This window comes from Trichomycterus rosablanca, chromosome 16 (genome assembly GCF_030014385.1).
Source record: "Trichomycterus rosablanca isolate fTriRos1 chromosome 16, fTriRos1.hap1, whole genome shotgun sequence".
Lineage (NCBI taxonomy): Eukaryota > Metazoa > Chordata > Actinopteri > Siluriformes > Trichomycteridae > Trichomycterus > Trichomycterus rosablanca.
In genome coordinates, this window is record NC_086003.1 from 8,937,355 (window position 1) to 8,951,740 (window position 14,386).

Sequence of the window (14,386 nt, forward strand, 5' to 3'; positions counted from 1 at the left end):
ACTACTACTAATACTACAACTACTTCTATAACAACAACTACTAATACTACAACTACTTCTATAACAACTACTACTACAACTACTTCTATAACAACAACAACTACTACTACTACTAATACTACAACTACTTCTATAACAACAACAACTACTACTAATACTACAACTACTTCTATAACAACAACTACTACTAATACTAATACTACAACTACTTCTATAACAACAACTACTACTACTAATACTACAACTACTTCTATAACAAGTACTACTACTACTAATACTACAACTACTTCTATAACAACTACTACTAATACTACAACTACTTCTATAACAACAACTACTACTACTAATACTACAACTACTGTACTTCTATAACAACAACTACTACTAATACTAATACTCCAACTACTTCTATAACAACTACTACTACTAATACTACAACTACTTCTATAACAACTACTACTACAACTACTTCTATAACAACAACTACTACTACTACTACTAATACTACAACTACTTCTATAACAACTACTACTACAACTACTTCTATAACAACAACTACTACTACTACTACTAATACTACAACTACTTCTATAACAACAACAACTACTACTACTAATACTACAACTACTTCTATAACAACTACTAATACTACAACTACTTCTATAACAACTACTACTACTACTACAACTACTTCTATAACAACAACTACTACTAATACTACAACTACTTCTATAACAACAACAACTACTACTACTACTACTAATACTACAACTACTTCTATAACAACAACTACTACTAATAATAATACAACTACTTCTATAACAACTACTAATACTACTACTAATACTACAACTACTTCTATAACAACTACTACTACTACTACAACTACTTCTATAACAACAACAACTACTACTAATACTACAACTACTTCTATAACAACAACTACTACTACTAATACTGCAACTACTTCTAAAACAACAACAACTACTACTACTACTAATACTACAACTACTACTAATACTACAACTACTTCTATAACAACAACTACTACTACTAATACTACAACTACTGTACTTCTATAACAACAACTACTACTACTACTAATACTACAACTACTTCTATAACAACTACTACAACTAATACTACAACTACTTCTATAACAACTACTACTACAACTACTTCTATAACAACAACTACTACTACTAATACTACAACTACTTCTATAACAACAACTACTACTAATACTACAACTACTTCTATAACAACAACTACTACTACTAATACTACAACTACTGTACTTCTATAACAACAACTACTACTAATACTAATACTCCAACTTCTTCTATAACAACCACTACTACTAATACTACAACTACTTCTATAACAACTACTACTACAACTACTTTTATAACAACAACTACTACTACTACTAATACTACAACTATTTCTATAACAAAAACAACTACTACTACTAATACTAGAACTACTTCTATAACAACTACTAATACTACTACTAATACTACAACTACTTCTATAACAACTACTACTACAACTACTTCTATAACAACAACTACTACTAATACTACAACTACTTCTATAACAACAACAACTACTACTAATACTACAACTACTTCTATAACAACAACTACTACTAATAATAATACAACTACTTCTATAACAACTACTAATACTACTACTAATACTACAACTACTTCTATAACAAGTACTACTACTACTACAACTACTTCTATACTACTACTACAACTACTACTACTAATACTACAACTACTTCTATAACAACTACTACAACTAATACTACAACTACTTCTATAACAACAACTACTACTAATACTACAACTACTTCTATAACAACAATTACTACTACTAATACTACAACTACTTCTATAACTACTACTAATACTAATGCTACAACTACTTCTATAACAACTACTACTACTACTACTACTACTACTAATACTACAACTACTTCTATAACAACAACTACTACTAATACTACAACTATGTCTATAACAACAACTACTACTACTAATACTACAACTACTTCTATATCAACTACTACTACTACTAATACTACAATTACTTCTATAACAACAACTTCTACTACAACTACTACTACTAATAATAAAAGTAATAATAATACTGCTACTACTACTAATATTACATCTACTTTTACAACTACTTCTTTTGCTACTACTACTAATAGTAATAATGAAAATAATAATACTGGTACTACTACTAACATTACAACAACTACTACTACCACTGATAATAATAATACTGCTACTACTACCAATAATAATAATACTGCTGCTACTACTAAAATTACTACTACCACTGATAATAATAATAATAATAATAATAATAATAATAATAATACTGCTACTACTACTAAAATTACTACTACTACCACTACTAAAATTACTACTACTACCACTAATAATAATAATACTGCTACTACTGCTACCACTAATAATAATACTGCTGCTACTACTAATATTACAGCTACTTTTACAACTACTTCTTTTGCTACTACTACTAATAGTAATAATGAAAATAATAATACTGGTACTACTACTAACATTACAACAACTACTACTACCACTGATAATAATAATACTGCTACTACTACCAATTATAATAATACTGCTGCTACTACTAAAATTTCTACTACCACTGATAATAATAATACTGCTACTACTACTAATACTACTACTACTACTATTACTAATAATAATCCTGCTACTACTACTAAAATTACTACTACTACTACTACCACTAATGATAATAATACTGCTACTACTACTACCACTAATAATAATACTGCTGCTACTACTACTAAAATTACTACAACTACCACGAATACTACTACTACTACTACTATTACTATCACTAATAATAATACTGCTACTACTAAAATTACTACTACTACTACTACCACTAATAATAATAATACTGCTACTACTACTACCACTAATAATAATAATACTGCTACTACTACTACTACTACTACTATTACTACTAATACTATTACTATTAATAATGATAATAATACTGCTACTACTACTGATAATAATAATAATACTTGTACTACTACTAATACTGCTGCTACAACTACTACTACTACTACATAATATTAATCATAAAAATACTGCTACTACTAAAATAACAATAATAATAACAATCGTATTACTACTACTGCTGGTACTATTACTACTACTACTAGTACAAATAATAATAATTACTACTATTACTAATAATAATAATAATAAATGACAAATGTTGTAAGGTTTAAAATGTTTCATCTGCAGAACATTTTTAAACTTAAATCTTACAGCGGAAATCTTTGACTTAGGTGAGATTATGACTATTATCTAACATTGCAAAGGAATGTGGGAGAAGTCCTGATACATTTGGCTCAACTGACTCGATTAAAAGATCATTTAACAGGTGTGACATTACAGATGTTTTAAGATCCAACATTTCCTGAATTTATCTCAAGTGGATTAAAATGCAGTATAACACAACAGTTTATTAATAAAATATTAACACTTGTTGCTAAATTCATTTCTATCAACCTTTTCATTTCTATTAACCTTTTTACTCCCTTTACCATGGTTGTGGCAGGTCCAGTTTTACCAGGAACTATTGGCCACAAGCAGAAATAGCCTGGACAATCAAATCAGGGGTTTAGACATTTCCTTTTTGCAGACACAGCCAATCATATCTGTATAGATGCCCGGCCAGCCAATAGTATATAATATTTTGAGCAACCATCTCTTTAAAGAGCACATAGATGCCTTAAATTGGTTAGCATTGCTTTGAATCAAGGAAGGAGGGGGAATGCCATCCTTTTACCCAGAGGCAGGACCAGTTATGTTGTCTTGGACTCTATCTCTTAATATAAAATATATAATTTCTTTAAGATCTGAACTTAAGCACTATATAAGGTGATGGGGCAAATGCTAAACTGTTGCGTGTATATGAGTATTTAAAAAGCTTAGCCAGATGCCACTGAGTGTAAGTAAACACATGTCAATGCATAGTTCTAGAGGTGATACAAGTTGTAACTAAATGCAAAGTCTGGCAGAATTCTTCGCTGTCTTACTGAAACATTTACAGATAAAGGTTTTTAATACATAAAACAATATATTCACATTGGCAGCCATGATAAAATACCAGAAAATGATAAAAAGTTATTTTAATAAATCGCAGGTTGTGAATCAATCAATTCATCATGCACATAAACTGATTTGGCAAACATTTTGCCCTCATGCACCTTGGCATTCTTTAAAAAAAAAAGGTTAACAGGTTTGGGCTGGCACACACTCCAAATACACAGGTAAAAAAGTGTCAGTGTACAGAATTCTGACTGTGTTTTACATACAGGCAACATCAGGACGGTCCCTGGGGGTCCGGGCAAACCATCAGCTCCAGGAAGACCAGAGCGACCAGGAGAACCCTAGTCGGAATAAAGGATTGTAAGTAATTTAATAAAATAAAGATTTACAATAGGATGCAAGATTATCACTTTACTAAAGGTTAACTCAAATACATAATTTTACTAATGTAACAGTGATATTTAAAAACACATCTGCATTAAGGCAATAATGTTGCATAAGTATAGTATCAGAAGCAGAGTTACAGTGACTTACCCTCTCTCCAGTGTCTCCGGAGGTGCCTGGAGAACCCGACATTCCTGGAGGACCAGGAAGACCCTACAGAAGCATGGGAGAAGCATTTATTTATGCAATAAATAAACAAAAACATGGTCACTCAAATGTGTGGGTTCAGTCATGGCAGTGAAAGTGCATCACAGCTGGACTCTAAATCAGTGAAGTGACTTAAAGGTGCAAACCAACTCACAAAAGTAATATATATATATATAGGTATTATTTGGGTGGTGGGTAATTTTCAGCACTGACATGGTGGTGGTGTGTTAGTGTGTGTTGTGCTGGTATGAGTTGATAAGACACAGCAGCGCTGATGGATTTTTAAACACCTCACTGTTACTGCTGGACTGAGAATAGTCCACTAACCAAAAACATCCAGCCAACAGCGCCCCGTGGGCAGTGTCCTGTGACCACTGATGAAGGTCTAAAACGATGACCAACTCAAACAGCAGAAATAGATGAGCAATCGTCTCTGACTTTACGTCTACAAGGTGGACCAACTAGGTAGGAGTGTCTAAAAGAGTGGACAGTGAGTGGAAACTGTATTTTAAAACTGTCATGTCATTGTCACTGCAGTGCTGAGAATGATCCACCACCTAAATAATACCTGCTCTGTGGTGGTCCTGACCATTAGAGAACAGGGTAAAAGCAGGCTAAAAAGATATGTAGAGAAAGAGATAGACTACAGTCAGTAATTATAGAACTACAAAGTGCTTTTATATGGTAAGTGGGAGCTGATAAAATGGACAGTGAGTATAGAAACAAGGAGGTGGTTTCAATGTTATGGCTGATCAGTGTATGTTCAAGTGTGTGTTAAAGAAAGAGGGAGAAACAAATAGAGAAAAAGAGAGTCTGCACTTGATTACTCGATTGCCAGTTGTACATTTTATTTTGATTCTCTGCAGCTATAATTGACAGTGCCAAAGCTAACTCAGCACCCGGAATGTGCGAGTGTGTGAGTAAGTGAGCAAAAGAGAGAGAGACACAAAGAAAGAGAAAACACATTTTGACTTAAAATGCTCGTGCGGACACAATGTCCTTACATAATACATATTTTCAAATTCTGAAGCATGTGTCTTATGGGATAAAAATCTGTCTGACACATACACAGATAATTAAAAACATGCAGACAAACTTACAGTTGGGCCTTCTGGACCAGGAGGGCCTTCTACTAGCATTCCCTGCAAAAGAGAAAAACATTATTCATGAGAATGGAACATAAAGCTCCTCATGTTTTTATTATATGTTTTATTGTATTTATGTACATTTTATTAGCAGACTGTCTGGTGCAGGACAATTTTGCATTATGGAAAGTACATGACAGACTGTAGACATTACACAGCTGGTATTTAATAGTTGTGATAAAGTACAAATGTCCCAGGAACAATGTGTTCTATTTTGTGATGCACAATTTCCAGAGTATCTTCCAGTTTTGAAGGGTGAGTGCAGGTATGTCATTTTTCTGAGATTTATTAGTCAGCACCATTCTGAATGAATGGACCGGGTTCTAAAGAGCTCACTCAATTCAAGTGTGGTGCTGTAACAGGATGCCACCATTGCAACAAGTCAGTTTGTGAAATGTCTTCCCTTCTAGATATTCCACAATGAACTGTGAGTGGTATTATTGAAAAGTGGAAGCGTTTAGGAACCACAGCAACTCAGCCACGAAGTAGCAGATCACGTAACGTTACACAGCGGGGTCGCCGAGTCCTTAAGTGCATGGTGTATAAAAGTCGCCAACGTTCTGCTGACTCATTTACTGCAGAGCTCCAAACCAGCTGTGCATGCAAGCCTTATATGACCAAGCCCAATCCCAAGCTGTGGATAGATTGGTGTAAAGCGCACCACCATTGGACTGAGCATGCTTTTTTATCTTATTTTGTCTGATGGACAAGTCTGGATTTGGCGAGATCCAGGAGAACGTTCCCTGCCTAAATAAACTCTGCCAGCTGTAAAGTTTGGTGGAGGATGGATAATGATATGGGGTTGCTTTTTAACTGTTGGCCCAGACCCCTTAGTTCCAGTGAAGGGAATCTTGATGCTTCGGCATACCAAGAAATTTTGGACAATGGGATGCCTCTAACTTTGTGGAAACAGTTTCAGGGAAGGAACAGTTTCTGTTTCAGTATAACTGTGACCCAGTGCACAAAGCAAGGTACATAGAGGCATGGTTGGGTCAGTCTGGAGGGGAAGAACTTGACTAGCCCTGCCAGAGCCCTGACCCCAACCACATCGAACTTCTTTGGGATGAACTAGAATAGAAGTGTTCACTGTGTTAAGGCACCCCAGACAGGTTGCCAGTCCATCACAAGGCATAAATACATACATCTTCTATTTTTTATTTATGCATTTTCTCCCAATTTAGCGTAGTCAGTATATCTTCCGCTGCTAGGGTATCCCTGATTGCAGTTGAGGTGAGCATATTGTTGCTCACGCCTCCTCCAACCCGTGCGCAGCCCTTAGCGGAACCCTTTTTCACCTATGCACTCTGCACAGGCGCCTCTCTATCTGCTAATCAGGGTCCTTACACAGCGATTGAAGACCCCACCCACATAGTCTGGTCATCCCGCCTTGGCAGAAGCGTGTCTGCTGCAGGCACTGCCAATCATGCCCGCTAGATGGCGCCCAGCCGACCGGTAGTAACAACAATTTTCAAACCGAAGACTTCAGAATGTCAGTGCTGGTGTGCTGGCGGAATATCCAGCTGTGCCACCTGGGTGCGACCCTTTTATTATTAACATAATATATTTAAGTACAAAACACACAAACTGTTTTTGGTGACACATAGTACTTGGGCATCATCAAGTAGCTTAAGGAGCAAACACCCAACAATAAACTGTACACTTAACTCAGGAGTCATAAATAAATAAGATCATAAATAGGATAGTGGGCGCCCAGGTGGGCAACGGGATGTTCCGCTAGCACACCAGCGCTGTGATTCTGAACTCCTCAGTTCAAATCTTGGCATTGACACCGGTCAGCTGGGCACAATCAAGTGGGCATAATTGGAGGGATGACCGGAATATGTGGGCGGGGTCTTCAATCGCTGTGTAAGGATCCTGATAGAGGCGGACAGAGGTGCCTGTGCAGAGTGCATGGGTGCAAAAGGGTTCTGTTAAAGGGCTGCGCCAAAGTTGGCCAATATCAGTCCCAAAAATCCAAAATACTAAACAAACTTTTTAATGTTCTCTAGACTGAATCATGTCAGGTTTTTATTTCTTTTTGTTTTGAGAACATATGTGTTTATAGGTAGAAATATACAGTCAGAAAAATGTTTATCCACTCTGGGTGCACATCCTGTATCCGAGGAAGTGGTTTACACTACTTCCATATGCATTGTACAGTGGAACAAATGGAATGCAGGCGCACATGTAAGCGCACACACACAGACACATACCGGTTCAATCACGGCTGGCTCTCCTTTCTGTCCTTTCTCTCCTCTGGCCCCAACCTACAGGCATATAAGACAAGCTTTAAATATACACCGTACACAAACTCACTATACACACAATATTGACTTACTTACTATATTTCTATTATGCAGGTTTGATAGATTCACAAACTGTCATGTGACACACATACACAAGTGTCATTTTAATCTATTGGTTGAGACAGCAAAGCAACCTATCCTGTTCAGGGTCGCTGTGGGTACGATCCACTGGGCGAAAGGGAGAAAACACCCTGGACAGGTCGCCAGTCCATCACGAGGCAAACACACACGCACACACATTCCCACACACTTATAGCTAGGGGGACTTTTGCATGTCCAGTTAACCTGACCGCATGTCTTTGGACTGGAAGGAAACCTACTTAAACACAAGGAGAACATGCAAACTCCACACAGAAAGGACCCAGACCACTTTCGGAATCGAGCCCAGGATCTTCTTGCTTACACTGCTTACACTTACTGCTTACGTCAAGTACAATTACAACACTTCTGACGGTTAAGGTTCGCCTCCAAATGCTGTCATTGGTCAATGTTTAATGCATTTAGTGCAAATTAAATTGTGTTGTCAGTGCTCCAGATGTTTTTATCCAAAGCAACTTATAATAGTGACAGTATACAGTCTAAGCAATTAAGACTTAAGGGTTTAACTCAAGGGTCCAACAGGCACCCTGACAGTGGTGGGGCTCGAAACCAAACTAATCCAATGCAAACTAATGGATTATGGTGATCTTCCCAGTGACGAAAGTGCAGGAGGGTTTGGTAAGGTGTAGTGGTTAAGGTACTGGAGTATTGATCAAAAGATAACAGGTTCAGACCCCATTACTGCCAATTTGACATGTTGGGCCCATCCGCAACTCCCTTAACCCACTTTTCCTTGCATATTGTAAGTCACTTTGAATAAAAACGTCTGCTAATTGCTATAAGACAACGAAGCATCCCAACCTGTCAACTAAAACAAGGCTTAATTGATCACATGTGGTATTCCTGCTTGCACTGATTGGTTGTTGGCAGCTAAAGACAGACTAATATAACAAATATTTCTATGTAAAATGACCAGCTATGAATTCATAGACTAGCATTTTGAGTGCTACCTGGTAATCGTCAGTATTAGCGGGCAAGACTTTATCTTCGTAGTAGTCACTGTAGTCTTTGTAAATATCCTCTAGGTCGACTTTATTTAAATCTGTAATAGACTCCTCTTTGAATCCATCCAAATCTGTAAAATCCACATCGCCTTTAGCTCCCGTCTGCCCTCCTCCTGTGGAAACAGATCCCGCCCCTGCACCGGCCCCAGCACTAGCAGATCCACCTCCAGCAGATCCACTCACAGAAACGGAACCACCTCCCACAGAAATGGTTCCACCCCCAACTGAGACTGATTCGCCTCCAGCTGAAACAGACCCGCCCCCAACGGAAACAGATCCGCCTCCTACAGATACGGTACTGCTGCTGCTTCCTCCTCCAACGGTGTCCTCGCCCTCGCTGTAGCCCTCGTATTCTCCATAGTTCACTTCGGAACCGTACGGGTTGTCATAATTGTCCACCTAGACACAAAGAGACACACACAGGGTTAAATTAAGATTAGAAGAAGAAATATTCACAGAAATATTATGTTTCCAAATATTTGTTCGACATCACAACAACTTACCGAGCTGGAACTAGAGCTGGTGCTAGATCCTGTAATGGAAGTGGAAACTGAGCCGGATCCAGTACTGGAACTGGAAACAGAAGTTCCCGTAGTAGAGCCAGAACCAGTGCTGGAGCTAGAACCTGAGCTTATTCTTGTCGTAGAACCAGGGCCAGAGCTAGAACCAGATGAGCTGGACGTGTGAATAAGTCCTTCGCCATGTCCCACAGAGGTGATGGTGTGCCTCTCTTTGTCACCTCCCAAACCCAGATTAAGGTCACCTGTGCCTGTGCTTGTGATTGTAATCGAGGAATCAGGCTGGGAAGTTGACTCATCGTAGTACGTCTCGTAGCCAGTGTCATATCCGTCGTAGCCGTCGTAGGATTCACTGCCAGTTGCTGTGGTAGAGCTGCCGGTTGAAGAGCTGCTTACAGAACTACCTGAACTGCTTGAAGAACCTCTGGAAGAAGTGCTTGAGGAACTGCTTGAAGAACCTCTGGAAGGAGTGCTTGAGGAACTGCTTGAAGAACCTCTGGAAGAACTGCTTGAGGAACTGCCAGAACTTGAACCTGTTCCTTCGACGACTGTGGTCACAGTTTCCTATACATGTCAAAAATGGCAAAAATTTATTAGCTATTATTTACTAGAACTACTTGCATAGCTTTCAAGTGCATTATACACATACCAGGCATAACATTATGACCACTAACAGGTGAAGTAAATAACACTGATTATCTCTTCATCAACAGCACCTGTAAGCGGGTGAGATATATTAGGCAGCAAGTGAACATTTTATCCTCAATGTTGATGTGTTAGAAGCAGGAAAAATGGGCAAGCGTAAGAATTTGAGCCAGTTTGACAAGGGCCAAATTTTGATGGCTAGACGACTGGGTCAGAGCATCTCCAAAACTGCAGCTCTTGTGGGATGTTCCCGGTCTGCAATGATCAGTATCTATCAAAAGTGGTCCAAGGAAGGAACAGTGGTAAACCGGCGTCAGGGTCATGGGCGGCCAAGGCTCATTGATGCACGTGGGGAGCAAAGTCTGGCCCGTGTGCTGGGTAACCTTGGGTCCTGCCAGCCATGTGGATGTTACTGTGACACATACCACCTACCTAAGCATTGTTGCAGACCATGTACACCCTTTCATGGAAACGGTATTCCCTGATGGCTGTGACCTCTTTTAGCACAAAGCAAAAATGGTTCAGGAATGTTTTGACAAGCACAACAACGAGTCTGAGGTGTTGACTTGGCCTTCAAATTCTCCAGATCTCAATCCAATCGAGCATCTGTAGGACATCCTGGACAAACAAGTCCGATACATGGAGGCCCCACCTCACAACTTACAGGAGTTAAAGGATCTGCTGCTAACATCTTGGTGCCAGATACAACAGCACACCTTGAGGGGTCTAGTGGAGTCCATGTCTCGACGAGTCAAGGCTGTTTTGGCAGCAAAAGGGGGACCAATACAATAGTTGAAAGGTGGTCAAAATGTTATGTCTGATCGGTGTAAATGTCTTACAGTTATTGCTAAATACAAAACATATTAGTATTTATTCAAGAAATAAAAGGACACATATATCACTCCTGTGAAAAAGGAATCTTTACCAAATGTACCAAATTTAATTGGTAAGCCAGTAAAGCTAATTAAATGCAGACAGCGTTGATGAAGGTCAGCGTTGATGACTTAACAATACAAAATTGACTAGGTACCAATGGGATTTATGGGAGGGTGTCAAATTCCAAATGTGCTTATATTTACAAGATATGATGTTGATCAGTAAATCAATAAAAAATCAGTTAAATAAAGATTTGCAAGACTTAACAAATCACAGATTCTTCTTTTTATTATGTTTTACAAAATGTCCCATTCTTTTGGAAATGGGGTTTGTAAATGCTAACCAAGAGACATTTACAAATCAGCAAGTGAATAGTCGCCAAACCTTTTGGGACTATTTTTATGAGGAGAAGAATCAACATTGAAACATTTTGGACACCAGTCATCCAAAACAGTCCAGACTTTGTCTGGCAAAAGCAAATGTAGCATTGCATAGTGAAAACATTGTGACAACAGCCAACCATTGTGGTGGTAGTGTGATGGTGTGGGAATATTTTGCTGCAATAATAATCTGCCTGTGTTTAATCTGTATCTGAGTGGCTGAAAAGAAACAAAACTTTGGAAAAAGCATAGAGTCCTGAATTAAACTCAAGAGAAATGCCTTGGCAAAAAGAGACTATATCTGAAGACTCTAGTCTTAAGTCTGAGCTTTAGCAATTTTACAAAAACAAATGGTCTAAAACTTTACCACAGTAATGACCGAAAAGTCACTGTTAGCCTGGTGGTTAAGGTACTGGACCATCAGCTAAGTTCTTTTGAGCAACACCCTGAACAAGATCTTTAACCCTCAATTGCTTGCAGTGCATTTATTCACTTTGGATAAAATTGTCTGATAGATGTCTAGATGTCATAAATGTAAATGCAACCAGGTGCCATTATGCTAGATATAAATATATTTTATTTATGCATATTCTCCCCTTTTTCTCCCTTTTTAGCGTATCCAATTGCCACATTGCATCATGCTTCCTCTCCACCAATGCCGATCTCTGCTCTGATTGAGGAGAACGAAGCTAACCCACGCCCCCACCGACACGTGGGCAGCATGCCGTATGCATCTTATCACCTACACTTTGACGAGTGCAGTGCAGCCTAGCTGCGTGTACGAAGGGACTCATCTCCGTGCACGCGCCATCAAGCAGTTAGCAGAGGTCGTAATTGCACCAGTCATGAGAGAGAGACCCTATCTGGCTTAGTCCCGCCCATATAAACGACAGGCTCAGCTCTGGTTCCAGCGTGTGTTTTTACCGCTGCTCCACCTGAGCGGCACAAACCACCATTCTAACTCGGATCTTAGCAATGTGGCCGGGGATGGGGGGCATTCTTGCCTTGCACCCAGTGTTTCCCAGTGGAAAGGTTATAACGTTAAGGTGCCAATTACTTTTTCAAAAATGTGATTTGAGTGTTGGGTAACTTTGTCTCTTAAATAATTACATTTCTAACTATTATACACGCTTTACATGTACCTTTGTGTAATTTAATATTAATCAAATTTAGTTTACTGTGACACTAACTTATTATAATAGTGCATTTTTAGACTCATAGTGTGTGGCTTGTTACCCTGGTGTTGCCTCCAGTGCTGGATAATGAATCCTCTGCCTTCTCTCCATCCACGTCCTCATAGTATGGGTACTCATAGTAGTAAGTGTCATCTTCTGTGTTCTGTAACATCAACGCATCAGTGTTAACCCTTGTAATCTGTTATACTGTGATAGTTATCCAGGGCAAATACTTTTATATAACAATACATCATAAACTGCCTGCCAAAACAGTGACTTTATAATATGTATATATGTTAATTCTATTATTTGAAGACCAAGTGGCACATAATGCAGCCTTAAAATCAATAGCACCTGCAACATAAAGTGTTAAATACATTCATAAGCCAATCATTTAAAAACTATAATTACTATTTAATTATTAAGAATGAAGGGTATTTAAGAGTTTGTATGTTTGCATTCATTTATGCAATGTCTCTAAAAAATTTTATCTAAGAGAAGCAGCTATAAGTGGTGTGATCATTTTAATTATTGCACATTTTTGCAGGACTAGACCTAGTGTTCTGTTTCCGTAGTCAAAAAACCATTAACCTTTTATTTTATAGGGTAAAACTGGTATTATATTGAGAGAACTTGAGAGAAAACTTTCTTCTGGAAACTCTTTTGCAAATGTTATTACAGTGGTACCTTAAAACTCAAAGTCAATTGGTTCTGGGAGTGGCGTTTAAAAGGTTTTACGGTAATTTTTCCCATAATGATGTATGGAAAACCTGTTAATGCGTTCCATGGTCCCGTGGAACTGCATATATTTTAGGCTAATGTAAAATAATGGGGTTGTTTTTTACTTTTATACACTAAAAATAATATAATATAAAAACACAATACAATTAAAAACAGTTAAAAATCAATTAAAATACAATAAAACCTGCACTTTACTTTTGTCGTTCTTTTAATACATTAAGTTACATAAACACAGATACATGTGGAGCTTTCAGAATGGATTTGAGGGTTATTCGTTGAGTAATGTTGAGTTTAAGGGAAATGTTGAGTTTAAGGGTACAAATTTCTCAACGAAAAGCGTTGAGTTTCAAAGATTTTGAGTTTAGGGGACGCTGAGTTACAAGGTACCACTGTAGGTGATTTTATTTAAAGTTTATTTGGAGTGTGTGCATTATGGAATCTGGCCATAAAGTCATGGGTTGTTAAAGATCATCTTATGGTTGCCACTGACACATTTGTCTCAACCCTTATTACGTCTTCCTGTAGGTCTTTTGCAGTAACACGATGGTTTTCATTTGCTGCTAAAGCCTCTGAACACAATTTTAGGCTTACCCCATGGCCAGGCAGTTTCTCTGCACCTTCCAGACAATACTCCCAAATGTTTAAGGACTTGGAAATCTTTCTATACCCACTGCCCATTGGGTGCAATAAAATGATCACCCCTGTCAGCTGTTTTGACAGTGCCTTAGTTTTCACCATGGTTGCAACACACTTTGAACACTTGAATC

The 14,386-nt window shown here is 37.9% G+C and overlaps 1 protein-coding gene across 2 annotated transcripts in view; it reads right to left on the reverse strand.

The window, feature by feature from the left end:
* Nucleotides 1-14,386, reverse strand: part of col5a1 (procollagen, type V, alpha 1) — a 117,841-nt gene that overhangs the window by 49,714 nt on the left and 53,741 nt on the right. For both annotated transcript variants that reach the window (XM_063012224.1, XM_063012223.1), the window contains exons 6-12: nucleotides 12,940-13,041; nucleotides 9,788-10,366; nucleotides 9,231-9,683; nucleotides 8,089-8,142; nucleotides 5,831-5,872; nucleotides 4,674-4,736; nucleotides 4,406-4,480 (exon numbers count right to left, since the gene is read on the reverse strand). In XM_063012224.1, the coding sequence (XP_062868294.1) occupies nucleotides 4,406-4,480; nucleotides 4,674-4,736; nucleotides 5,831-5,872; nucleotides 8,089-8,142; nucleotides 9,231-9,683; nucleotides 9,788-10,366; nucleotides 12,940-13,041 (1,368 nt within the window). The remainder of the gene's footprint in view (nucleotides 1-4,405; nucleotides 4,481-4,673; nucleotides 4,737-5,830; nucleotides 5,873-8,088; nucleotides 8,143-9,230; nucleotides 9,684-9,787; nucleotides 10,367-12,939; nucleotides 13,042-14,386) is intronic.